At 36.8% G+C, this 25,475-nt stretch overlaps 5 protein-coding genes, 1 non-coding gene and 1 pseudogene across 6 annotated transcripts; 1 reads left to right on the top strand and 6 right to left on the bottom strand.

Moving 5' to 3' along the window:
- Window positions 1-192: 192 nt before the first annotated feature.
- Window positions 193-2,923, bottom strand: LOC120006388 (thermospermine synthase ACAULIS5). The gene is made up of 10 exons (XM_038856410.1): window positions 2,661-2,923; window positions 2,491-2,557; window positions 1,976-2,070; window positions 1,789-1,891; window positions 1,589-1,677; window positions 1,261-1,417; window positions 903-978; window positions 751-809; window positions 525-661; window positions 193-413 (listed from the first exon to the last, which is right to left on the bottom strand). The coding sequence occupies exons 1-10, from the start codon at window positions 2,825-2,827 to the stop codon at window positions 335-337; spliced, it is 1,029 nt and encodes a 342-aa protein (XP_038712338.1). The 5' UTR covers window positions 2,828-2,923; the 3' UTR covers window positions 193-334.
- A 3,636-nt stretch (window positions 2,924-6,559) lies between these two features.
- LOC120005107 lies at window positions 6,560-10,342 on the bottom strand (annotated as a pseudogene).
- A 981-nt stretch (window positions 10,343-11,323) lies between these two features.
- TRNAD-GUC lies at window positions 11,324-11,395 on the bottom strand. Its single transcript has one exon. It is a non-coding gene; the product is annotated as a tRNA-Asp (tRNA).
- A 122-nt stretch (window positions 11,396-11,517) lies between these two features.
- Window positions 11,518-12,650, top strand: LOC120006549 (NAD(P)H-quinone oxidoreductase subunit U, chloroplastic). Its single transcript, XM_038856609.1, has 5 exons — window positions 11,518-11,806; window positions 11,908-11,969; window positions 12,068-12,157; window positions 12,266-12,406; window positions 12,504-12,650. Exons 1-5 carry the CDS (start codon window positions 11,548-11,550, stop codon window positions 12,597-12,599), a joined length of 648 nt encoding a protein of 215 aa, XP_038712537.1. The 5' UTR covers window positions 11,518-11,547; the 3' UTR covers window positions 12,600-12,650.
- Window positions 12,651-13,229: 579 nt separating this feature from the next.
- LOC120006658 lies at window positions 13,230-14,768 on the bottom strand. Its single transcript, XM_038856783.1, has 2 exons — window positions 14,513-14,768; window positions 13,230-14,287 (listed from the first exon to the last, which is right to left on the bottom strand). The coding sequence occupies exons 1-2, from the start codon at window positions 14,632-14,634 to the stop codon at window positions 14,020-14,022; spliced, it is 390 nt and encodes a 129-aa protein (XP_038712711.1). The 5' UTR covers window positions 14,635-14,768; the 3' UTR covers window positions 13,230-14,019.
- Window positions 14,762-20,115, bottom strand: LOC120006059 (E3 ubiquitin-protein ligase RBBP6-like). Its single transcript, XM_038855934.1, has 12 exons — window positions 19,813-20,115; window positions 19,044-19,128; window positions 18,752-18,821; window positions 18,052-18,185; window positions 17,864-17,934; window positions 17,722-17,779; window positions 17,489-17,619; window positions 17,028-17,198; window positions 16,602-16,952; window positions 15,749-15,789; window positions 15,032-15,122; window positions 14,762-14,955 (listed from the first exon to the last, which is right to left on the bottom strand). The coding sequence occupies exons 1-12, from the start codon at window positions 19,988-19,990 to the stop codon at window positions 14,762-14,764; spliced, it is 1,575 nt and encodes a 524-aa protein (XP_038711862.1). The 5' UTR covers window positions 19,991-20,115.
- Window positions 20,116-23,801: 3,686 nt separating this feature from the next.
- On the bottom strand, window positions 23,802-25,035 carry LOC120006644 (transcription factor MYB123-like). The gene is made up of 3 exons (XM_038856764.1): window positions 24,883-25,035; window positions 24,660-24,789; window positions 23,802-24,379 (listed from the first exon to the last, which is right to left on the bottom strand). Exons 1-3 carry the CDS (start codon window positions 25,013-25,015, stop codon window positions 23,848-23,850), a joined length of 795 nt encoding a protein of 264 aa, XP_038712692.1. The 5' UTR covers window positions 25,016-25,035; the 3' UTR covers window positions 23,802-23,847.
- Between the last annotated feature and the right edge of the window lie 440 nt (window positions 25,036-25,475).

The following is a 25,475-nucleotide window of genomic DNA, read 5'->3' as shown; positions in this document are numbered from 1 at the left end:
AGAGAGAAAATCACAGTGTGAGGGGGAGGTTTCGTGGGAGAGATAATAAAATATGAGGTTATTTTGGTAAAAGCAAGTCTCCATTAGACTTTTTTAAAAGGATGTTTTAATGGTTGTATTTTTTTACAAATAAGTATAATCTATTGTACTGGCCCTCAATTTTCCCTTTTTTAAATACCAAAATATATGGACTTAGAATGAAAAGTAAAATTAAGAATTGCTGATTTATTTATTTGGATAATTTTCAAACATTCATTTCAATCTGCCCAAGCTTTTTTTTGTTCTTTTTACAGCAATTTCCCCCTAACCCACTAAATTGATTGAGCCCTTGGGCTCAATTGTGAAAGCCCAATCCATGTCCATGAATAAATCTTGCACCTTCTTCAGTGTAGACATGAGTTTCCTTCAACAACCTGAAAAGGTCAGAGCAAACCAATCTTAATTAACAACTTAATTACATGGTCTTAGGTGCTTTTAATCTAAGCAAGCAGCTAATGATATGACAATGTGATTCAACAACTTACGACAAAGAAACAGTCTTGTTCATGGTGGCAGAGGAGAGGAATGAAGCACCATCTAGATATAGTATTTCACCATCAATTCTTCCCTCAATTCTACTGTCAATTTCTTCAGCATTGATAGAGAATGGTTGGTCTGATGCCTGGATAATATCAAGATATGTTTATAGTTAATCTCAGACATTAATTAACTTATGTTCAAAAACAAAAAGGTTAGAATTTTGGCAAATACCATGACCCATCCCCATGTGTCTGCAAAAGATGGCACATGAACACTGTATGCAACCACATCTGCACCAACACATCAAACATGATTGTGTTAATTAAGATAGCACTAATGAATTAATTAAGATTTGATTGACATGATTGTCTTTAGTTACTTACACTTGAAAACTTGTTTAATTGTATTATATATAGAGGAGAACACCTCCTTATGGGTGAATATGCCTGCTGGTCCAGCCTATACACACACAAAAAAAATGAGTCTCAAAAAATTCGATTTCCAAGTCCAAACACATCGAGAATAATGTCCGTTTTGAGCGATCGATCAGTTTGCATGAATTTGTTCTTCATAGGTCGTCGTTATTAGTGGTTTCTTAGCCTAGAGAACGTGTTACATGTGTGAGAAGTGCAAGGACTTTACTTATATACCACTCGGTTCGGTTATGCTAATCCGATGTGAGATATATAGTCTTGACATCATGTACAAAATGGGCTTTTGATTAGCTGGATTTATACTAACCTGAGTGACGAAGATGCCATTGGGTTTAAGCCTGGGCTTGAGTATTCGCTCATAGAAGGAAACTGTGTAGAGTTGATAGCAAGGACCCCCTTCAACTGGGTCAGCCAAATCTCCAACTATGACATCATACTTCTCTTCCCTCTTCTCTAATTCAGCCCTTCATCAACATCAATTATTCCAACACACCATTAGCTTTAATTTTATTATTGATATTAATTGAATATTGGTCACAATAAATTATGAATAATTAAGGCAAGCAATAGCATTACTCTATTTAATTAATATTCATAATTCACTACTAATTAAATAATAATTCAAAACACCTTACTTGGCATCATTGATTACTAATTCAAGCTTGCTGTTACGAAATGCTTCCTTGTTTACTGTCAGATGTCTGCGACAAAATCTGACAACTTCCTGCAATTACAAGGGGAAAAAAAGAGAGTAAAAAACAATAAATCAGAGCCCAAACAAGTGATAGAGATCCCAGAAAATGGGATCTCATTTGGCTCGGAAATATGAAATTACCTGATCAATGTCACACATGACTAGTTTTTCTATTGACTTGTGTTTTAGAGCCTCCCTTGCAGCTGACCCTTCTCCTCCTCCCATTATGAAAACAGTTTTAGGGCTATAAAAGAAATTTTTGATATTGTCAGTTTATTAGGATAATTTAGATTAAAAAAAGCATGAAGAGTATTAGGTAGCAACTCACTTAGGGTGACATAAGAGAGCAGGGTGAATTAAACATTCATGATAAATAAACTCGTCGGCTTCTGCACTCTGCATCTTCCCATCAATCACAAGTACCTAACCATCCGTAAATAATAATGTAAAAGATTAATGAGGGTGGTAACATATGCATGCATGTGTGATATGTGATTCAGATGAGATAATTAGGACAAACAACGTAAGAAGATTATTGTCATTAAGAATGAGGGTGATAACACATGCATGCATGTGTGAAATATTTTCTGTCATATTTAGATGAGATAATTAGGACAACATTAACGGTTAGAAATCCAAACCCAAACACATTAACAAATATTGTCCGTAGTACTTAGGCTCAAAAAACGTGTTTGTCGTCTGAAAGGTTCTTGACCTTTACTTATTATATGCATGTCACTCGAACCTCGGTTAAGTTATGTTAATCCAACGGGAGATTACAAGTTGTTGGATTACAAGTCTCAACAACAACGTAAGAATATCATTTGTCATTAAGGAACTCACCTTCCCAAAACGCTTTGTGTCCAAAAGAGCTATATCCTGATACTCGCTGATTCCTTTATGCAGTACACTGAAATATGATGATCATCGTATATGATCAAAGATTTAGTCAAAAATATGCACTGTACATATATGTATAGGTTTGTCTCATTGTGTACAAACTGCGTACAAACCTGTTGAGTGCAAAGGACCATTTGAGATCTTCATCAATGACTTCTTCATACCAGCAGGCAGAGGAGGAGCCATTTTGATTATCAAGGTTATGGTCAATAATTCCATTGCAGGTTTTGGTAGGGAATCCATTACCATTTGTGTAGCATATCTCAGCAACTTCACCCATCTTAAATTGAAAGAAACCAATGAAAGAGAATGAATATTATAACCACAAGATGGAGATAACTAGTCAAGTGCGGTATATATAGAACAAGGAGACTGTGTCAACAAGGGCATGCACTTGGGCTTCTATATATAGCAATAAGAAAGTAATTATCTTCCTATGCTTTCAGGATGCGTAGTAAAAAATACATGGCATGAAAATTATGAAAAAAAAAAAAAAAACATTAATGATAAGGATGATAGTAATTGGTATTCCAGTTATTCAAGCAAATTCGCTGGATAATTAGAATCTTTATGTTGAAAATCCAAAGCCCCTATTCACATCAAAGATATTGTGCGTTTTGAGTTATCTGATTCTCATGGATCCATCAGACCCGTACGACTTTGTTTTTCATAGGTCGTCTCACTTAATAGTACTTGAACCTATGAAAAGGTCTCTTATTTGTGGTAGAGACTTGGACATGCTTATATATGGTATATGATTGGGTGTTACCTAAACGGATGTGGTATTGTAACACTTCTATCGTTTTTGAAAAAATAAATTACCAATTTCTCTAAAATCAGCATATGTAAGATTTGAGAATCTAAGCTCAAATCTAAGTTTGACCCTTCATGTTGATATTTTTTTTTTGAAAAGGCTATATGTTGATAGTTCATACTATCCATTCAACGAAATAATTAAGGAAAGTAGGTTGATCCAAACAGATTAGGCAAACACCTAATTAACATTCAAAAAAAAAATAATAATTAAGAAATTGAAAATGTATGTCCTTAGAACACTAGATAAGCATGAAAAATATGCATTGAAATTTAAAAAAGATATATATTTTAAGTTTTAAAAAAAATTATGTGAGAGAAAATTCATCACGCATGAGATATTGCGGTTTAGTGTAATGAGTTAAAGTGTCGACACACACGTTATCAATATCCAAATAATTATGAGGAAATAAAGAAAAAGGGAAAATATTGACAGGAAGAGGGGGGTGGTGGTGGGGCAGATGTAGCCAAAAGAGGGGCACACGTGCGTGAGATGTTCAATTGGGGTTGTCGCATGCGAGAGATTTGATTTGAGTGCCTGGGGAAAAGTGAAGCGAGTTGCATTTAGGATTTAGGAATAGAAACATTGAATAATGGTGGGGCCCTTGTAAGTGAGACACGTGTTAGTGGGTGGGGGGATAAATTTGTGGGGTCCACAATGTAGACGAAGAATCGAGGATATAATTAGATATATATATATTGAACTTTCAAAAGCCCATTAACTAAAGGCCCATGATACCAATACATCCCCACCCACAAAACAAGGCACAAAGGCTCAAGTGGGTGTGTTGTGGAGGGAAGAGGACAACGTGGGTCCCACACAATTGAAGTGTTGGAGAGGAAGCATTGTTGGGCATGAAATGTTGAGCGTGGGGTGATTCCACTACCGGGATTTTTTGTGGACTGCCCACTCTACAACCTCTCCCAATCCTATATCCTCACGTCTTTGCTTGCATAAGATTTTTACCCCTCATTTGCCTTTTCTCATGCATAACATGATTTATAAGATTTTTGTTGCACAATGTGGGATTCCCACATGGTTTGTTTCTCAAAAGGATCTTCTTGATTGAGATATTAGATCTTTACTTATAAACGATATTGGTGGCTTATAGCCATTTGGGTGATAATCAGATTGGTGAATTTTTTTGAGATCAAACTGTATGGATATATGGTAATTAATCTCTAAAGTCTTAATGCATTTCAAATTGTTTGGAGTGTAGTTAGTTTGTAACACCCTATTCGAGAGAGCGGGGCCACAAGCCTATGTAATGTAAGTTTGATGGTGTTGGGCGAGCCTCCGAATGACAAAGGGGTTAAGTCTTTTGTCCCACATCGTCTAGGGGAATATGTGAACTACAATATATAATAGGTCAAACCTCTTAATTAGTAATAAGCATTTTTCCTAGACTCAAATTAGTATAGATTGGTACTGGACCTGAGAAGACAAAGTCATGCAGGCCAATATGGGTTGGCTCAAAGTGGACAAAGTGTTACTAGTGTGAAGGGACAGATTGTTATAGTTGGTATAAGAATTGATTCTCCGGGTTGAAGGTATGGGACTTATGGAGATGTAGACCCTTTAGGGGGAGATTGTAGTACCCGACTCGGATGGGTGGAGGTCACCAGCCTCTACATGATATGCTTGGTGATGCCTGACAAGCTATCGAAGGGTATGTAGGACTCTAAATCCCGCATCGACCAAGAGATCCGTGAAGTGCAGAATATAAGGGGGTCAAGTTTCCTAACATGTTATAATCGATTTTCCGTGGAGGAGATGTACTAGATCCCACCGGAATTTCACAGTTAAGAGTACTTCTGCGAAAGCAATATTGAGATGGGTGTAGACTAAGTGTGACACAGGTGGAGGTGCGGGTCATTAGATAGTTCATACTAAACACAATTAATTTAGGAGTATTATTGTAGAGTTAAAAGGAAGAAAGATACTCATTACAGCATTTACTTATCCCTTAATAGTTACTCTTACACAGTAATCCATTCTTTTCTTTTCTTTTTTAACTTTTCTTTTAGTGTAATGGAGAAACAAGAGGTCAAATTAATATGCAGTTAAGTGTTTCGATCATTGTTCATTGCAAGGGCGGCGATCCATCATTTTCAAGGCCTTTGTGGTGCTCTGTTTAAAAAAATGTCCCAACCCCACCTTTTTCTCTACTTGTCTACCATCACCCCCAAGTCAATGGCTTCAATAATCCTTAAGAATCACCTCGCAGATTGAGTCAAAATTTTCCTTGTATGCCTTTTGTAGTTTTGTTCCTTCAGTTTCTCTTCAAAAATTTGTCAACTTTAATGTCTATGGTGCTTAACAGATTTTGTTCAATGATGATTTTTGCCCCCCCTTTTTTTTTTTATTTTCTTTGGAACTTTTTTCTCCGTAAAAACCCTTCAAGAAAAACTCACGTTAGGGTCAAAAATGGTGGAAATTGGTGCTTTTAATTTGCTCATTACGTGATAAACTTAATTACACAACACATGCATATCAGGCGTGCTTAGTGCTCTCCACTAACATGATGAATGTGGAGAGTGTTAAGAGATAAAACTAGGTAGAGAAGATGCACAAAATAAAGGTAGTTGGGGATATACTTCATCATGTCAATTATTTTCACTTTTATGGGCTGCGCTTGGTGCTCTAAAATCTCATAAATTGTGCCTTAAAAAGGTGGGGGATAATGAGTGGCATGCCGTCAAACTGTCTTCTTTCTTTCTTGCACACGTGCTTCAAAGGTGACCTTAACAACAATTGTCAAAACGGCTAACTTGATAAGATTTTTCAGGCATCACTCGGGCAATAATAAGTGGCTCACCTAGTGCTACGGAGCGCCAACTGTTTGTGAAAATGACCAAACAAAAGTTGGCCTTTCCACGGCCAATATCATTCTGATATTATCTATCTGTATATGAAAAAAGAAAACGATGATATTTTGTACACAAGTGAAAAAAACAACGTTATTCACCCTTCCATGATTATGAGGCTAGGGAGAAGAGCAAGCACCGATAAGTGTTTCTGCGTCGAAAGCAGAGACATTATTCTGAACCTAATTCGTAGATACAAGGCATGCAGGGGCGACAGGAACATTTGGGGGAAAACCATTACTTGGGGTGAAGCAAAGGTCGTATCAGAAAGGTAGTGGACGACGGCCATTAGGATACAAAATAAGGATTTTAAACTTTCAATCATTGTATATCATGTGTAAAAAACAGTCTCACCTAATTAAAAACATAAAAGTATTCTAATATGACTTTTTGAGACTCCAATACATAATTTTCTTCCTTATCTTATGCTCTAAGAACACCCGTTATCATTTTGCCATAAGAAAATATTTGCTGAATTTCCGACATTGGTAATGGAAACAGGGTCGCACGCACAAATTTCCAAAAACAGGCGCAAAGCCAATCCACCGAGAAGTTGCCAACACATGATTCCATCATCTGCCCACAGAATTCATTACCCGTATCAGGAACAATCCGATTCCCCATAGTCATAACTAATCCCAATACAATGAAAGCCATTATAAGCATTCAGACGATTTAAGACAACGCCGATGCTCTAGGGTTTATGGTGGATATCCCCTCCTCCATTGCACAGAACATCTTAGTAAGGGCACAAACTTACAATAAGTACATCTTGATGAAAGATCAAACCGCACGGTAACAATGTCAATCCGTAAGCCAATCACGAGTATAGAAACTAAGCAGTCTGCAACATAAATAATCAAGATACACTAATTCAGTCGGTATTAGCACGCAGCATTCGGGGAATCTCTCTAACAATATTATGTAATATAAATAGGGGGGTAATAAATCTAAAAGCTAAAAGGCCTATCCTGCAAAATCATCTTTCATTTGGGCCAACCACCCAAATGAATATTGGTCATGATTTACGCAACGGGAATGTCAATATTGGTTGTTTCAAACACTGGTGGGACATGTTCCTCTTCTTCCTTGGGTGCGTGCATAGTGACTAGATCAGCTAAAGGTGTCGTTGGGCCCTGCTTGCCCTTTGGATCCCAGTCAAGCATATGATCTTTACCTTGATACCAAGTACACCCTGTTCCACAAAGAAAACAACAATGATCCAGCATATAACAAAATTAAAGATATGTACTTATGCAGGCTCAACAACATGCCTGAAAATAGAAGTAGAATTAAACTCAACAGAGAATAAGACATTTCAAACCAACCTGCCTAAGAAGAACATGCCTCACAGCAGAGTCGATATACTCCTTGACAGGCTGACCAGAGGAAATCATGTAACCATCCTTAAACTTCATGGACTTGGCATGCTGAGCACGAAGCTTTCCACTTACAATAACCTACATCAACGTACATTAGAAAATCAATAAACCACATAAAAGTGGATGTGCACCCAACTACAAACAAAATGTTCTAGACATACCTCACAATCCCTTTGCTCCACTCTCCATGATAAATCTTAGGACACCATAAGCATGCCCTATAAAGATGAAAATTTTCCGGTTTAGTTAACATATCAACAGCAGAGTGAAAGAATTTAAGACAAAAAACAAATGCTTTTCTTATCCTCGCATTCAATCCCAAAACTAAAAGGAAACAAACATGCAAGGTAAATATTAAAAATGTGAATCCCCGACAAGAACAAGAGCAAGTTCGCACGTACAACAGGCCAGTGAGTGAATGAATGTAATGTGGGAATGTAATGTGGGAGAATATTCTAAACTCCAAAGCAACTTTACATCATGCACAAGAAGCCAGACAATCTCCCATGGAATCCTTTGTGTAAGCATTGCAATAAAACCCCAGAGGCCCACTTTGTAAGACAAAAGGGGGAAAATAAATGCTTATACAGGGGGGAAAAAAAACTAGAAATATGCAAAATAGTATGCAAAAAAAATATCAAAATAAAATCTCCAAAATGGCCTTCCCAGATGTTTTACATAAGACGTCCTCATATTTGTTCCCAAGTCAGGACCAATCTGAACTAAATTGGAAATACACAAAAGGGGCAAGGACCGGCAATATAAATTTAGAGTTGTAGAAAGAAGTACAAAAAAAAATAATAAAAATTCCCAGTAACAGGGAATTTGGAACTAAGGATATGCAATGCCAATTTTACATGTCAGCAACATCAGTTCACATTTTGACGAATGAAACTTTTTCAACACTCAAGTCGTATCTACCATCTAGTAACTAAAATTAACTCAGGTTTACTCTTAAGTCTTATCTATAATAGAACAGACATTCATCTTAACATTTAAGTTCTACTGTTCTATATTAGCTCAATGAAAGCAAGGACAGTATAAGATTAGGAATGCACGAGAGTATCAGATTTGTCAATGTAATAAATAGATCAACCAACAGAAAACCTTTGGTGTGAGCATTGAATTTAAAAGCCTTGGAGTAAATGACGGTAATGTGGGAGGTTATTCCAAACTCCAAGCACCTTAATGGAAGCACAAGAAGCCTGACAATCCCCCATAAGATCCTTATTTTCAGCATTAAGAGTAAACCCCCACAGCCCACTTTCTCAGGCAGAAGGAGAGAACAATGCTAGTATGAAGAGCACAACAAGAAAACAAAACAGAAAAAGTACAAATCTCAACTCAAGTTAGTTTAAAAAAAATCAAAATTTCCTGCATTATTCATCCATGATGTACATACTCACTTCCTGCATCTTGGTCAGACTCAGGTAAATGGGGAAAAACAAAAAGGCTGAGGGAGAGCATTCTAAACTAGATTTCATAAGATGTTTTCAAGTATAACCATTAAAATAGAGTTGCTTAGTCACCAAAATATGAGTTTCTTTACAGGGATGAGACTAGGAAGAATGATAGAAGGAGCTTCCCAATCGACGATTTGGTTCGACTCCAGAAGGAAGGCAAAGATTCTATAGAAATTCCTGGATGATGAACAAGATGCACAAATAATTACTTTTTGCACCAGAGATAAGATTTGACATAATGATTGCTACATTAAGATATCAGTTTGCACTGAAAAACAACGTTTTTTAAAACATAAGGTACCATGACACCATATCACTTCCTAAGGTACTAAACAAAAACAAAATAACTCGACAGCAGGGATTCAATTTGGTAAATAATCGAATCCAAAACTTTAAAAAAAGGGGGGGAAAAACAGAGACATCATGGCTGTCCAAAGGAATACTCGACTCACCAAGGACATTCTTAGTACGAATGGCCCTAATAATGATCTCAGTGCGCATTGGAGTAACCCTAACTTCAACACCAGAGTAGCCATCCTCAGCGAGCTCTCTGGTGAGCACCTCATTCAGCTCTGCAAAGAAGACTCCATCACCAACAAACTATAGCAAAGGCATACAATGTACAAAAAAAAAAAAAAAAAATTGAAAACCAATCTCCTAAATCTAATACTCCAGCAATATAATATATACATTAGTATCAGAATAGGTCTTTGAATTAAATCAAGTTGTATGGCTTTGGTCAATTACGCCCACTTCAAACATAAGATCCGAATCAAATAATCTCTACACCAGTGTCATTCCACTCAAGCAAAAAAATGTATCTAGGACTAGAACCGACATACATCAAACTAACTCGTCTTTCGCATACTACAACTTACCGTGTTAAAAAAAATTCTCATCACCGTTGATTTCAATGTATTATTCCCAAAACCAGAAATATCACATCATATTCAAACAACAAGCATACTACGAAATCAAAAAAAAATTTCAGTGTCTCATATTAATATTCTTTTAAATAGAGTATGTAATCGAGAGAGCATCTGGGGACGGGCTCACCTTGCGCTTCTTGGTTATCTGAGTAGCCATGACTTTGGAGGTGTCGATGAAACAACAAAGTAGTAAGCTCTCGGCGGAGAAGACTAGCTCTGAGCAGTGGAAGTTAAACCCTAGCTTCAGGTACAGATAATGATCTTTTATAAAGAGTCGGACATGTCGGTATGATCGGAAGGTGTAGAAAGCGGTATGGCAATCGCACGATGAAGAAAAATGGTGTTTGATAAAAGTAGGGCTGTTATTGGTACGGTTACCGTTACCAATCACGGAATACCGTTACCATACCAATTCTTTCGGTAATTCAAAAAATGTTACCGTTACCGTTACCGGAAGAGTCGGTATACCGATGGTCGGTATACCGATCGATCGGTAATGGTAAGTCGGTAATTGGTAAATTTACCAATTCTTAAAACCTATTTAAAAAAGAGAAGAAAAAAAATACATCAAGTAGCATTGTGCTTAATAGTCATTGTATGAAATAAAAATGATAGATTAATGAGAAGGATCATTGTGCCATATGTGAATAAGAGAAAATACCTATCAATCGGTGAAAAAAAGAAAGGATAATTCACATAACATTATTCCAACAATCTATAACAGAAAATCTATTTTTAGTATCAGAAGTGTTTTAAACTCCATGGCAGGAAAGCTAGAAGAAACAAGATAAATAAAGATAAAAGACCATAATGGAAAGGGAGAAAAACATGTAATCAATACCAACAAAGCATTTTGTTATGTAACAAACACTGCTTTAAAGTTAATGAAATTGCTACAAGTGATATATAAATGATAACCCTAAAAATAATCAATGGTCTAGATTAAATTAGATCAATCTAATGGTCATAATTAAATAAAACTAAAACTAAAACTAAAACTAAAAATAATATTAATATATATTTAATATATATGTCGGTAATCGGGAAATTTACCGGTTTTGAACTTTGTTTACCGTTACCGTTACCGAAATCATCGGTAAATTTACCGTACCGAACAATTGGTAACGGTATACCAATCTTCTGCTATTTTCGGTAACCAATTCGTCGGTAATGGTATACCAATGGATAATTTACCATACCAGTAACAGCCCTAGATAAAAGAGTATTGGGAATGTGATCATACGGTATAGATAGAAACTAGATTGATTGGATCAACGGCTGAGAAAATTATTAAAGTAACAAGAAAGATTTAAAAAATTAACGCCGTTGCCGGGGATCGAACCCGGGTCACCCGCGTGACAGGCGGGAATACTCACCACTATACTACAACGACTTGGTTGATGGTCTCGATTCAACTAAATTATATATTTAAATAAAGATAAGTCAATCCGAGTCCAAGATAACATCCCACCGGCCCAAAAAACTCGTCTTATCTCTCCATTATATTGCTGCAAATGTCCTCCAAACATCATCCGACCTGCAGCCATGGCTGTATCATCCACCACAGCAAAACTGTACATTCCCCACCAAACATTCACTCCCTTAAACCCCAAAAATGGAACCATCTTCTCAAATTCCATCTCCTTTTGTCCAAAAACAACCAAATTTTCCATAAAGAGCTCCAGTGATTTATCAGCAGAGACTACATCAACAGATGTAGAATCAGAGAGTTCCATCGAAGTTCCCAAAGGACCTCCATCTTTGATTTCTGCTCTAAATGTGGAGAAGGCTCTTCGGGGCATACGTAAGCTTTTCGGACCTATTAATCCTTGCATCAAGTTTTTCAAACGTCTAACTTCACTATAAAGTCATAGTTAGTAATTAAGGTTTGATCTGCCATGGCAGCCATTACTGATGTAGATCATTATGATACACTTGGACTCCAAAGAGGATGTTCATATGAGCAGGTCAAAATTCAAATCTTCACCATCTTCTGTTCTATCCTCTCACCTTGATTCTTTTAATTCTCTGTCTCATCCTACTTCATCTGCTTCTCGTGAAAAAGGTCCCTGTTGCATATAACAAGAAGATTGAAGAACTGAAGGAACAGGGCCTGGATCAAGAGGAATTCAGCAAGAAAATGGAACTTCTAAAAGTTACTACCCACCCATTCCCAATTTATTTATTTTTTCCTTTCGAGCTCCTAAAGATCGGTAATTTAAATAGGCATTTTGTGAATGATTTGATTGTGTACATTACATAGGAATCATACTACATTTTGTCATCCGAGGAAGAGAGAAGACTGTATGATTGGAGCTTAGCAAGGAGCGAAACCCCAGATAGATATGCTTGGCCTTTTGAGGTCGACAAAACCAAGGTCACCTCAGAGAATCCTCCACCACAGGTATGCACCTCATCTTCCCCAACTGTGTTTATTCACATCAGACCATACAGTTTATAGATTGAACAATATTTTAGTAAAACGAGTTTTTTGGTGGCAGGAACCAGAGGACGTTGGGCCAACAAGATTGGTGGGATATGCGTTTTTGGGATGGCTTGTACTATCAATTGTAATCCCCTTCTTCCTCAATCGATGAGGAACCCCATTCTGTATCAATGGAAGACATATATAGTTCTTGTTCTTGTTCGGTATTCATATTCACATAGGGAAACGATTAAAACATATTCCCATGCCTAAATCAGCCATAAGGTGAGTCAAAGCATTTCCATAAGAAGAGTTTTGCAATGAAACTACGATATAGGCAATGCACATAACATGCTTATTCAATTATGAACACATCAGACAAGTGCATTGGCATCACCAGCGCCAACCGAGCATCAATTAGCAAGCAGTGAGTGGTACTTAACGGTTCATGTGATGGCTCCCAAGTCTCTCAAATCATATCCTATATTACCACGGGACTCAATCTTGTGACACAAGTTAAGGAGTTATTGGAACCAAACGCTCTCTCTCCCCCTCTCTCGCTCTCTCTTCAATTTCAAATTTTCACTCCATCATAAGCACGAGAGAGTACAGGGAATTGCTAACTAATACCTTTATAAGATGAGAGAAAACTGTCTAAGGAGGTTTGAGCATGTACGGCGCAAAATATGGTGAATTTATGCAAAGTAAAATATTAAGAGATGCTAAAATGAGAATACGGATGCAAAAAAAAAGAAGAAGATATGGATGATATGATGATGAAGACGTAAGTAGCAAAAAATAATCTAGAAAGAGGTGGTTCATTTTGACCTTGCAAAATGCTTCATATGACAAGCCACATCCACCTCAAATAGCAGAACCCACTCAGGTTGATTGCAAGCCGGAAATTAACTCACAAGAACATACCTTAACCAGCTTCAACAGCTACGCAAAAAGAAGATTCCGTGGGATAAAGCCTACGAACATAGATTCCGTGGCATAAAGCATACGAACACAGATTCCGTGGCATAAAGCATGAAAACATCAATAAATTAACCATGCTCCTCAAGTTACTGCTTTTGCTTGAAGTTCCCAGAGCTCAAGCTAAAAAAATTAAGAAGGTTAGTTGCCAATCACTGCAGTATAGTTATCCAAGAAGGGAAGAAGCAACTATCCAGAACTGACCCCACTTAACTAGATTTGTATCAAAAACCAACAGAGAATCCATATTGCACCAGAACACTTCCCTATTGTCTGAATTGTACTAAATTCAACACTTCAACCAGATATAAGACAATAAACACCTTCTCATACAAATCCAATTTGGAATTGGAAAGGTATCAGATGAATCACCTTGTTGAGACATGCAGTAGCCAGTATGTACACATTTACCTTAAAACGGTGTTCCGGTTGCTTCCTCATTAAACCTTTTTATAGAAACAATAATCTTCTTCATCATCCTGACCTGACCATCCTCCATCTATCATGACCCAGCTCTCAACTCCTTGACTCTGGATAGTGCCTAAAATTTCTGGAACCATAAACGAAGTTTTGCTTTCTTATGTCATTGACCTCTTACCGGATTCTGAGTGACTCTAATGTTTCTTGCAGCGTCCTTTCACATCAGATGATTCAGATCTATTCGTCTTCCTTTTAGCATCTTTCTCTTTGGTACTTGGACGGCGAATCCAAGCGGAAACAGTGCCGCATTGCTTAGTTCTGTCCGTGTTTCGTCTAAATCTTTTACGTTCTTCATTACGTTCCTGGGAAGCATGAGATTTATGTTCACGTGACCTTTCTGCCTCATTACAGTGAAACTGGCCAGTCAAATCGTTGTTATGATCACCAACAAAATCCTGTTTTCTGTTGTTCAGGGGAAAGCTTTAAACAATGTCACTCGCATATCAAGGAATAACAAAATCTAATACTTTGCAGAAGGAAAAATAAATAAGAAAAAATTGCACAATGCGCACTGGGCTTACATGATATCATTTATCATTCATATATATGATTTTACAAGCTTTTCAGTATTCTAAATTTGAGAGTGAAGAAGTGGGAAGGGTTGTAGACTACTTTTAAACATATTACCTCATGTTGTCATCAGAAAACTTCTGTGGTCTTTGACAATCTTGAAGATCCAGAAAATCCGAATGGAAAGGATGGTGCTCCATGCTATTCTTTACTGAAGCAATCTCCCCTCCCATCCTCATATATCCTCCCCTACAAGATTCCTCAGTGTCACAACAGCAATGTCAATAAAAACAGCTTTTCCTTGACCAAGAATCTTGATCAGAACTAGCATTTTATAAGGCAGAAGTTGATGAAAACAAAATAAACTTACGCATATGGAGGTAAGCTGCCAAACAACATATATGCAGGACGAGCGAAGGCCATAGGAGGTAGCATTGAGGGATTGAAGGCCATCATTTCAGGATTATATGCATTCATAAAGGGCGCACTATTAGGAAACGAAGTTCCATTCCAATAAGGATATTTATCATAAGTCATAGCTCCTGGAAAGATATAATTTCCTGAAGTCCACAAGTAAATCAACATCAAAGAAGAGTTCCCAAAAAATGGAAAATGTAAACTGCATACAACTATTACCTGTCTGAGACTCAACATCCAAACTGGAAGCAGCTGGGCAGTTTCTTATTAAATGGTCCACAGAGCCACACCTGAAACACAAACGCTCAACCTGATTCCAAGACATCAGCCCAGGATCATGAGAAACCAGAAAGAAAAATGCAAAAAAAAAAAAAGAGTTCAGTATATACTATATAAGACCAATATTTTCCTTTTTTCTTTCTACTTCCATTTTTTCCCTCCCTTTTCCCAGAGGGTGGTCCAGAGGTTTGACCTGAACAAAGAGCTGTTAATGTTTGAGAAGTCGATATAAAGTGTTTGTCAAATTATATCACTATGGATATCCTGAATAGAACGATATGGAGATGTTATCCCACAAGCTGTATTATATGCATCAAAGTAAGTTTGGATTTGGACATAAGTTTAATAAAGGAAGAAAAAGATGCTCGATAAGAAAAGGTGAAAGAACACAATTTGTTTTCACCCAGCAAATTAAGTACGAGGTCTTTGACTTTGAACCCAATATAGAGGTCCATAAGTACAAAACGTGAAGTTCCTAAAGCTTACAGCAGTGAAAGAGATTTCTGGGTCACAGCCCAAATTTATAATATTGTTCTGCGAATCAAACAATAAGGTGACATCGTGATCTTTGGTCCATTTTAGTTAGTCCAACGATAATTAAGGAAGGCATGCCTACTATTCATACAAAAAGAATAAACTTGCAGCAAGAGTTATTACCTTTCTTTCTCTTCTAGTTTGCACAAAGCTCTTGCCAACACCTGAAAAAACCACCACTTGTTAAAAGGGACATGCACACTAGCTTCGGACACCATCTTCACATATGTTAAATTGTCCAAGCCGATGCATGGTTTTCATGTCCAACTCTTTGTATGTCAATGTGTGATTTTGTATGTAGTTATTAGATGCATGCATTTTAATGTCCTGATCTTTGCATGTTAATGTGAGGTTTTCTATGCAGTTATGTGATGCTCAGACCAGGAAAACATGCTCAATCGAGTCTTCTTTTTGGAACTCCAAAAGTTGAATGACCAAGAACTCAAGCATAAACTGTTTCCTCATTGTATGCTTTCTAATGGATTAGGGATACCAAGCTTCATTTTCAGAAATAACCACTAAAAAGTAAACATCAACTGTATTAAGGGAAAAAGGGTTTGTTTCCAACTTGAAAGTTCGCACTTTTTTCCTCGGGAAATAACGAGAATCTAACGAGAATCACAATGCAAATTAAGTTATCGCATTGAGTTTATATCCAACTCAGTTGCTCAATCCCTCGACAGACACACCTGCCCACACACACACACACACACACACACATTTGGTTTTGAATGTTGTATGTTCTAGACATATATGAAGTATCCACACATAATGTCTAAATCTTCTTTACAAAGAGGTTAAAGTTTTAAACCAAAGAGCATATATACTGCATGTACATGCAGCTGGTCTTAGACACATCAGTAAAATTAAGTACTACTGTTCAGAACTAAAAACTGATTCCTGGTTAGGAGTACAGCACAAGAGAGCAAGGTCATAAAAGATAGGAGAGTGGCAAGAAATCAATAATAGGTAATACCTTTTTCATGCACGAGCTGGCTTCCCCCCTGAAAATCAGCAAAATCTGCCAAGCCCTTGCCTCTACTCTTCAAATCCACAAGGGCAGCCTCATGTCTGTCTTCATCTATTTGCTTCCTTTTTGGTGACAGAGAAGATTGTCTCAAAGATTTCTGCACACTTGACAAACTGACAGGAGGAATCAAACAGCCCATTGAAGCATTTTCTCGTAACTGCAATTCATAAGAAGGTTCAGTTGCAATTTGATTGGACCCCCTCCCGATTGAAGTTGCAGAATGAGATGATTCTGGTTCTCTCTGAAGGATTTTCACCCCACAAGGAACACCGTTTGGATAAATTCCTGATTCTCCATCTGTTATAAAATTATTAAGTGCATTGTCACTCTAAATACACAAAAGTAAAAGGGGATGGGACGTAATTCTCCTACCTGGAGCATATTGAAGAAAATCTTTTTCTGAACCAATGATTAAATTTAGAGATTCCCTGTTATTCTCAATTAGCTTCCTAAGAGTAATATTTGGTACCAAATCTTCAATTTCATTTTTGGCACAAAAACATTTGGGACATCTGGCTTTCTCAACCAATTCTTGATGAATGCCTGCATTCAAGTTCCGCAACCAGAACATGACGATGTCAGATACAAACATTATCCATTGTACGTGCACGATTTCAATAAAAGATGTAGGAGGATAAGATTTTCTAAGGAAAAAATTTTACTGCTCCAGAAAAAATCCTACTCGGTTTCAAAAATACCTAATTTACTTAGAGCTGTTAAAGTTTTCAAAAGCCCGAATTAATATTTCAATCACAAAAAGGGTATATTGATATTACTATAGGTAAATGTATGAAAGCATGAACACAGCTAACTACCACCAAAAAAAAACTTACATTCCTCACAAAAACTGTACTGGCAGCAAAGTATAATCACAGCATCCTTGAAAATTCCATCGCAGAGAGGACATCTAAGCTTTGAAGGTATATTACGTTTTTGCAATGCTGAAGGATCGGCAATCGCCGTTCTTTCGAATTCCACAAAGAATAGAAGGGAGAGGAAAGGAATCAGATATTTGCAGCCGACGACAATAACAGGAATGAAAGCAAACAATAACCATGATACTTACTGGCCAAATTGCATCCACGCTTTAACATCACATTTTTTCTCTGATGCATTTCTTTCTACTGCAGAATGCGTAGAGCAGCACAATAAATTCAAAGCAGTCATTGAAGATCTAGAAACTTTAGGTCCAAAGAAAAAAGAACTACCTCTCAGGCTAGCACCAATTAGGTTGTCAGCTTCATGTTTCTGGCTTCCAACAATGGGTTGTCCAGAGCATCTGCATGCGCAAAACAAACTTTTGTTGGAAAACTTTGTAATTATTGAACAACTGGAAATCTGATTATGCATATAGAGTAGAAACTAGACTTCCAACTACTGTGGAATACAACTGTACCTTCTTAATTCATTATTTGCCTTCTCAAAGCTAAGAGATTTTTTCTTACTATTGTCAATATCAGAGCAAAGTAAGATTGCGTCTGGAAGACTCAAGTCGTCTCCAAGGTCATCAAAATTTATATCCTCCACATCCTGTAAAATATGATTTATTGTGAAAATAATTAAAAAAATAAAGGAGCCAAGAAAGTAATTTGCATGCTCAAGGGATGCAAAATAATGTACAAATGTGCCAAAATATTACTGTCTGCACGTCCTTAAAACTTTCAAAGAAATGCAAGCAAAGGAACATAGATAAGCTCATATGTAAAGAAAACTACGGTCAGTCAAATGCAGAAGTTCATAGCCAATTCGATCCTTTGCGACTATATTTGATAAATTCATAGAACATCCCACCATGGTATAGTGGTACGAGTGGTTACCGTCAACCTACTAGATGCAGGTTTGAATCCCCCATACCCACTTTCCTATTAAAAAACAAAAACAGTGATATATTCATCGCGAGATTCCACCCTTGAAGTGATAATAAATGATTTCCTTAACAATTCTTTCCTCACAAAATAGTCCCCTAGAATCAGCAAAAATTAAAACCCCAAAAATGAATATAATTATTCGATAACACAAACTATTTTTCTATTTTCTTTATTTCTACGATAAAAATTGTAAAATTAAATTGCAGTAAAAGTTTATTTAATACTTACCATAGGAAGAGAAGCATCGACTGTCTTTGTGTCTTTGACACGACATTCTTCAAATGAGTCAATAAGCTTCCTGCAGCATGTTAACATTATCTAACAGAAGACAAAATAAATCTCAAAGCAATAACTAGAAAGCATGCTTCAGGATTTTCATTTTACATCCAAAACAAACAAAACCAAAAACATAGCAAATAACTCTTTCTATAGTAGCTCACGAGCAAATACAGCTAGGATTTCTTTTCTTTCTTTTTTCTGTCGCGAATAAAAGAATAGCAAAACCGTGAAGAAGTCTTACATAGCTGAAGGCAGTGATCCTAAAGGGAGTCTCTTGATAATCACGGTAGAGCCACTAGGTATCATAATATTGTTATCAGCGTACTCTGCAACAATACCAAATCATAATCAATGCAAAAACACAAGATATCACTCAAAACGATATTGAAAATAATAATGAAGACATCACCCCATCAATATCACTCATAATTCTACACAGGAATGATATCAGAAACAATAAGTATTGACAAACACGAACATCACTATAAAGAGACGTCGAACATGTTAACATATATAGATAATTTTAGTTCCATCAACAAATCGTTTTTCTGGAGGACAACATCCAATAGTGCTCTCGCAAAAGCTGTGCGGACCCGATGTATCCATAAGAACCGAACAACCTAAAGCGGACAATATTGTTGATGTGTATATGGGCTGGAAATTTTAATAGAACATTCAACCCTGAGCCTTAGATTGGCTCCTCTTATCAATGATTCTACTGCAATGAAATACTTATATCAAGAACACAAGCAAACAATAATTCAACCCTAATAAGAACCCAGTTCAGTCACATTTATCGTGTTTTACAACTTCAAATCAGCAGAATTCATGAGCTATTACCACCAAATCAAATCCATATCCAAGTTATATTTCTTTCTGAGTAAAATCAAATCCATATCCAAGTTCATGATTTAATAAAACAAAGCGATTCCATTATTATTGTCATTTCGATTTCGTTAAATAAACATTAATAAAACCTAGACCAAGAAACGTTTCAGAGCCACAGAGACCTTGACCAGTAAATGCATCAGAGAAGAGAACATCGCAATCCTGACGAACATCGAGGTTCTTTTTATGGACAATTTTAAGTACGAGTTCGCGAAGTGAAATAGAAGGGCGGTCTCCGATCTCGACCGATTCGTAGTTCAACAAGCTCCTGAACTTGAACCTGATAATCCTGATGGCCATGGCAGAGTTCAATTGTTTGAATCAAAGAAAAACAAATTCAGATCATGAATCGCCTGAAACAAACAGAGAGAGTTATGTGTGTACTAGTTTTTGGCTTTTTGCATGAAATGAGGGTTTGGTATGAAGCAGCACGGAGAGACTTGGGAACCTAATAAATTCGTGTTTATCAAGCACAACGTCTCAACTCTATAGGCGGTTAAATTTGGGAAGGGGATGGTCACGTGAAATTTGCGTGACGAGAATTTGGATTTTAGTTAATTAAGCCGGAGCTTTTTTTAGATTAGGCCAATTGAATTTTATGTTGATAAATGTTTTTGGGCTGCATTTTAATTGGGTCGGATCCAATTGGGTCTTGGGTATATCTTGAATATTGAATGATAAGAGTGTGTTTGAATTAAGAGATTTGGGGGAAGGAAAGGGAAGAGGAGAGGAGAAAGGGAAGGAATAATAATTTCTCTCTCCTATGGTTAGATATATATAAAAAGAAATATAAGAAAATTAGTTTAATTTATTAATTTATTCAAACAAAGAAATTGGAAGGAAATCACATTTTACTTCCCCCAAATCTCTCAATCCAAACACACTCTAATAATCCTAGGTTTGTCTACCGAGCCAGTTTCGGGTTATCAAATCGGGTTTGAACCGACTTGGTCTCTTTTGAGAAGGGAGTGACCTGCCCGATAACGATGTTAAGGGGGACCGGGGTCCCGGGTCATCAAGTTATTGGGTTTCTTGGATTGGGTTTCGGGTGATCCGATATCCTTAACAGACCCAACGCATTGTCACAAACCCACATTCATATACATATTTTTCTTCTTTTACTCTTTGCTTTTGTATTGAAGCTACAAAACCTACAACAAAAAAATAACATATCAACCCAAGAACTCCTCCCCGTATCATCAAATGCAAGAATTGGAAGTTTGGAACACATCGAGTATAAGTCAAGCCATACAAATATAAGTAAAAAAACATAGATTAAAGAAAAAAGAAATGAAACTCACTTCATATCGAGCAAAGAAAAGCAAGAAAATAAGACAAAAGTACCATATTAATCACATAAAATATATTTTCTAAAATAAAACAATTTTCTTACCGGATTATCAAGTGACTCGATAACCCGAAAATCCCAAAAACAACGTACCCGAGGCCCCAGACCTGTTAAGGCAAGATGGGGTCAGGTTAGACCTGGACCGATAAGAATACTTTCAAGTCAACCCGATAATCACCAGCTCGGGCCGGGTTTCACCGCCGGATGGACACCCCTAAATAGTCCACTTACCAGCAATGACAACTTTTTCCCAAGTCCATGAGCGTAATGGGCTAAAATTGAGCAGGTCGCTCTTTTGGGCTTTGTCTCACTTAGTTTTTTTTTTCCCTCTTTTCTTTTTTGTTTTGTTCTGTTCTTGATAAGTTTTTAGTTAAGTTTGGTTATAAAGCAATGAGAGCAACTCCAACCGGTCCTCAAAATGGAGAAAATGTCATTTTGAGGGAACACTTTCTGAAATCACATGCTCCAACTGGTCCCCTCCCACAACCCCCAAAATGGCACTCTCCCTCAAACATGGCTAGGTATCAAGCATCCCTCAAAATTTTTTTATTATTTTCTCTCTCATGCTTTCCCTCTCCATCGCACGAAAATCCTCCCACTTTATCAGATGATTCGGTGGTGACCCTTGGTAGTGAACGCGGTCGTGGTTGTGATATTGGTTCGGTGGTGCGATGGGTTTCCGTGGTGGAAAGAGAGAGTGAAGTTTGTATTTTGATGAAAAGAAGAAATGGGTTTGAGGATAGTAGAAATTGTGGCTAAAAACGATTTAGGTTGATTTTTTTATTATTTATCTTTATTAAATTACAATAAAAACATCTTATTTATAATAGAGTAATCATTATACAAACCAACATCCAAATGAAGTGAATGTAGATAATGTTTGAGTGGTGTAGATTATGTTTGAATGGTAGATAAAATATTAAGAAATATTTATTTTAAAAAATATTAAAGTATTCATTTAGGATATATATGTTAATATTATTTTAAAATTAATGTTAAATAACCATATTATTAATATTAAAGTGATATTATTTGCATTTGTTATTTGTTAATAATAAGTTAAAGTTGAAGGTAGTTAAAAGTAGTTATGTTAAAAGATAATAAAATATTTGATGTTCTTGATGACATCATGGAGAATATTCTTGTCTTAAAACATATGTGATTCTGTGATTCCATCATCGTAACATGAATCTTCCAGTCTTCCAAGAAAGAAGGTTAGACAGCTACTTTGATTTTGTCAAAGTATTATACCGTTGAAGAGCAGCACATATAAACATCTCATTATGTGTTGTCCCACATCTAAAGATGTGGGACTTAAAGTCTTATTTATAAGGCTAAAAACTCACCCTTAACATCATACAATGTCTTTTCCTAGGCTTGGGTGGGTTGGGCCTAGCCCACCTGTTTGGGCCTAAGAAGAAACAAAGCCGTGCGGGCCCTATGTATTCACGGGAACCGGACAACCCAAAGCGGACAATATTATTGATGTGTATAGGGGTGTGGATTTACAACATTAGTCTTCGCGAAGACTAGAAAAAATTGGATCATGTGTTTGATCACAATCAAAATATGTAATTTTCATCACTCACACAATATATTTGGGTGTGTGTGTGTCCTTTTGACTGTTAGCCACATGTGGTGGGTCTACATACATACATACATATATATATATATATATATATATATAATTCATGTGCCAAATAGTCTAATTGTTTGGTGGGTAATTAATTATTTTCTTCTCAATGGTCGTCACAAAGTTCAAGTCTCGTGTGATACTGTATAATCTCTAGCAAGTTGTTTGCCGGGCTGAACTTTGTGAACAAGGTGTCACTTTGCCAAGCGTCTTTTTCAACTATGCACTTTGTTGGAGTTACGGTGATGGACTCCAACAATCGTTATGACTCAAATCGAACATTCTATAGGTAATTTGATCTTATATTCAAAAGAACATCTCACGATAGCAACTCATCAATTGTGCAATAGTGGCATGAAAACTGAAGAAAATTGGGAATAAGACGTGAATATCGAATTCAAGACCCTTTATTTTTGCATGTCAGTCTCTTCCGAGTTTAGAACCTTGCGAGCTATTAGCTAGGAAGACAAAAACAATCACAAATATATATTTGATGATTTATATAGAGAGAAGTTGCCGTTGCCTAGTAGACCAAGACACAAGTGGCTCAACTCATATGACATTCATGTGTGGTATTTCACTATCTCATAAAGGCCTCGAATTCGAGTCTCTCCATCCTCTTCCTCTGTAATAAAAAAAAATGTAGGTCACTACACGATAACACTGGGTAAATTGATCTTATATCATAACTCAGACGTGTAAGATTTGAATATTAATGTCATATTTGCATGCATTATTTGAATATGTATAATATTTTACTTGTTGAATGTAAGGAGTAAGGACAAAGGACAAACTGGTAGGCTGGCAGCGCTTCTGAGCACCGCAACTTGGCACCGGAAAAGGACGACTTTAATTTGGGGTCCCAACCGTGCACAACAATACTACTTGATTAATATATATATATACATGCAATGCCAAAGATACACATATCATGGCTGCTAAAGGGTCCCGATCATTTGTTCATGCACGGGATATCCAGTTAAGAACGTTGTTGTTTTGCCATTTTGATCTTCTGAAATTAAATTATAAATTCTGGTTAGGCATATATGAGTTTAGATAATCAAGAATAATTAACTTGATAACTCAATTTTATAAAACTACACTAAAAAGGACACATTTTATTTAAATATAAGACTAAAGGACGAGAAGATGTTGATTATTTATGGTGACAGACCATCATTTTTTTGGCCACTCATCGGAATTAAGCAATAATTCCAAGGATTCAAGGTCCAAATTGGCATCATCATTGTCCAAGAAGAAAAAATCCTCATGTTCGAAAGGTAAGTACTGTTGATCAGAACCCATAATGGACGTCAAATCCTTGTTATTGCCATGATCACTTGCTCCGACCTCAAAATTCAAGAAATCCAAGTCAATATTTCCACGATCTTCAACATTCAAATAATCGTCCATGGACAATGTAGTTCTACTCTGTCTCTGTAGTTGGTCAGCAGTTTGAATTTCAAGTGGTGGTGGTGGTGGTGTTATTGGGTGGGAAACTTTAGTGCACCGAATAGCCTTGGTTCGGATCACTCGGGGTGCTTGCGATGAGGTTGATGGGTTAGTCGTCTTGGGTTCATTGGCTAGCCGTGGAGATTGTGGTGGAGATGGTTCAGCTAATTTAGCTCTCTTTCCAAGACTAGTGTTCCAATAGTTCTTGATTTCGTTGTCTGTTCGTCCAGGTAGCCTTCCAGCTATTAGAGACCATCTACACCACCATGAAACATATATGCATCAAATACGTCCAAAGTAGCTAGCTAGGCCTCCAATGTCAATGGAGACGGTTATGACAGAGATCCCACTAACTGGTATCCCAATTATTTCAGCTATTGAGTTTTATGTACGTGATTTCATGTGCATCACGTGAGACATGTAAATTTCACGAATTCACTTTGATCATTTGCATCAAACTCAGCCATTGAGATAGTTGGGATAGTTAGTTACCAACTACTGAGATCTTTATCATTTTCGTAATGGAGAACACACACCTGTTGCCAAGAAGCTTGTGGAGTCTGATGATGAGTTCTTCTTCATCATCAGAAATATTACCTCTCTTGATGTCTGGTCTAAGATAATTCAACCATCGAAGTCTGCAACTCTTACCACATCTCTTCAACCCTTCAAAATTAAGGTACTAATAATGATCAATTAATGCAATTAGGGAGAGAATGAAGTTTATAAATAATTATATATACAGAAGAATTAATTTACCAGCTCTCTTGGGGAGGTTTCTCCAGTTGCCTGCTCCTTGGGCTGTAATGTAAGTAGTAAGAATATTGTCTTCAAGGGCAGTCCATGCTCCTCTGTTTAGTCCTTCCTTTGAGCAACATGGACTCCTCCCCATCTCTCTCTCTCTCTTTACTTCTCTCCCTTTAATATGGAGTATTCATTGCATGCCCATATATATATATATATAAAGATGTTCCAATCATATCGCAGCACATGTAATTAGTGTTACTACAGGGACCAAAATTGGATTCTTATAGTTAGGGGCGGAGCGACATGGGGACCCCCTAGTGTTCATGTGCAACTACAGGAACCAAAATTGAATTCTTATAGTCAGGGGCAAGGCACATGGGGACTAAGGGGCCAGGCCCCCCTTGATTTTTTAAAAAAAAAATTAGTACTTGAATATATTATGTGCATCATATGACTAAATGTTACCTGTTGTTGTAGTGACAAACCATGTCTTCTTTTAAACCTACTCTTCTCCTTTTACCAGCATTTTTTTCTTTTTTTAAACCTACCAACATTTCTTTCTTTTGTTAAACATATTCTTCTTCTTTTAAATATTTCTTTATTTC

This window comes from Tripterygium wilfordii, chromosome 9 (assembly GCF_013401445.1).
Source record: "Tripterygium wilfordii isolate XIE 37 chromosome 9, ASM1340144v1, whole genome shotgun sequence".
Lineage (NCBI taxonomy): Eukaryota > Viridiplantae > Streptophyta > Magnoliopsida > Celastrales > Celastraceae > Tripterygium > Tripterygium wilfordii.
Note: the sequence above shows the minus strand (reverse complement) of the source record. Positions and strands in the feature narration are given on the sequence as shown.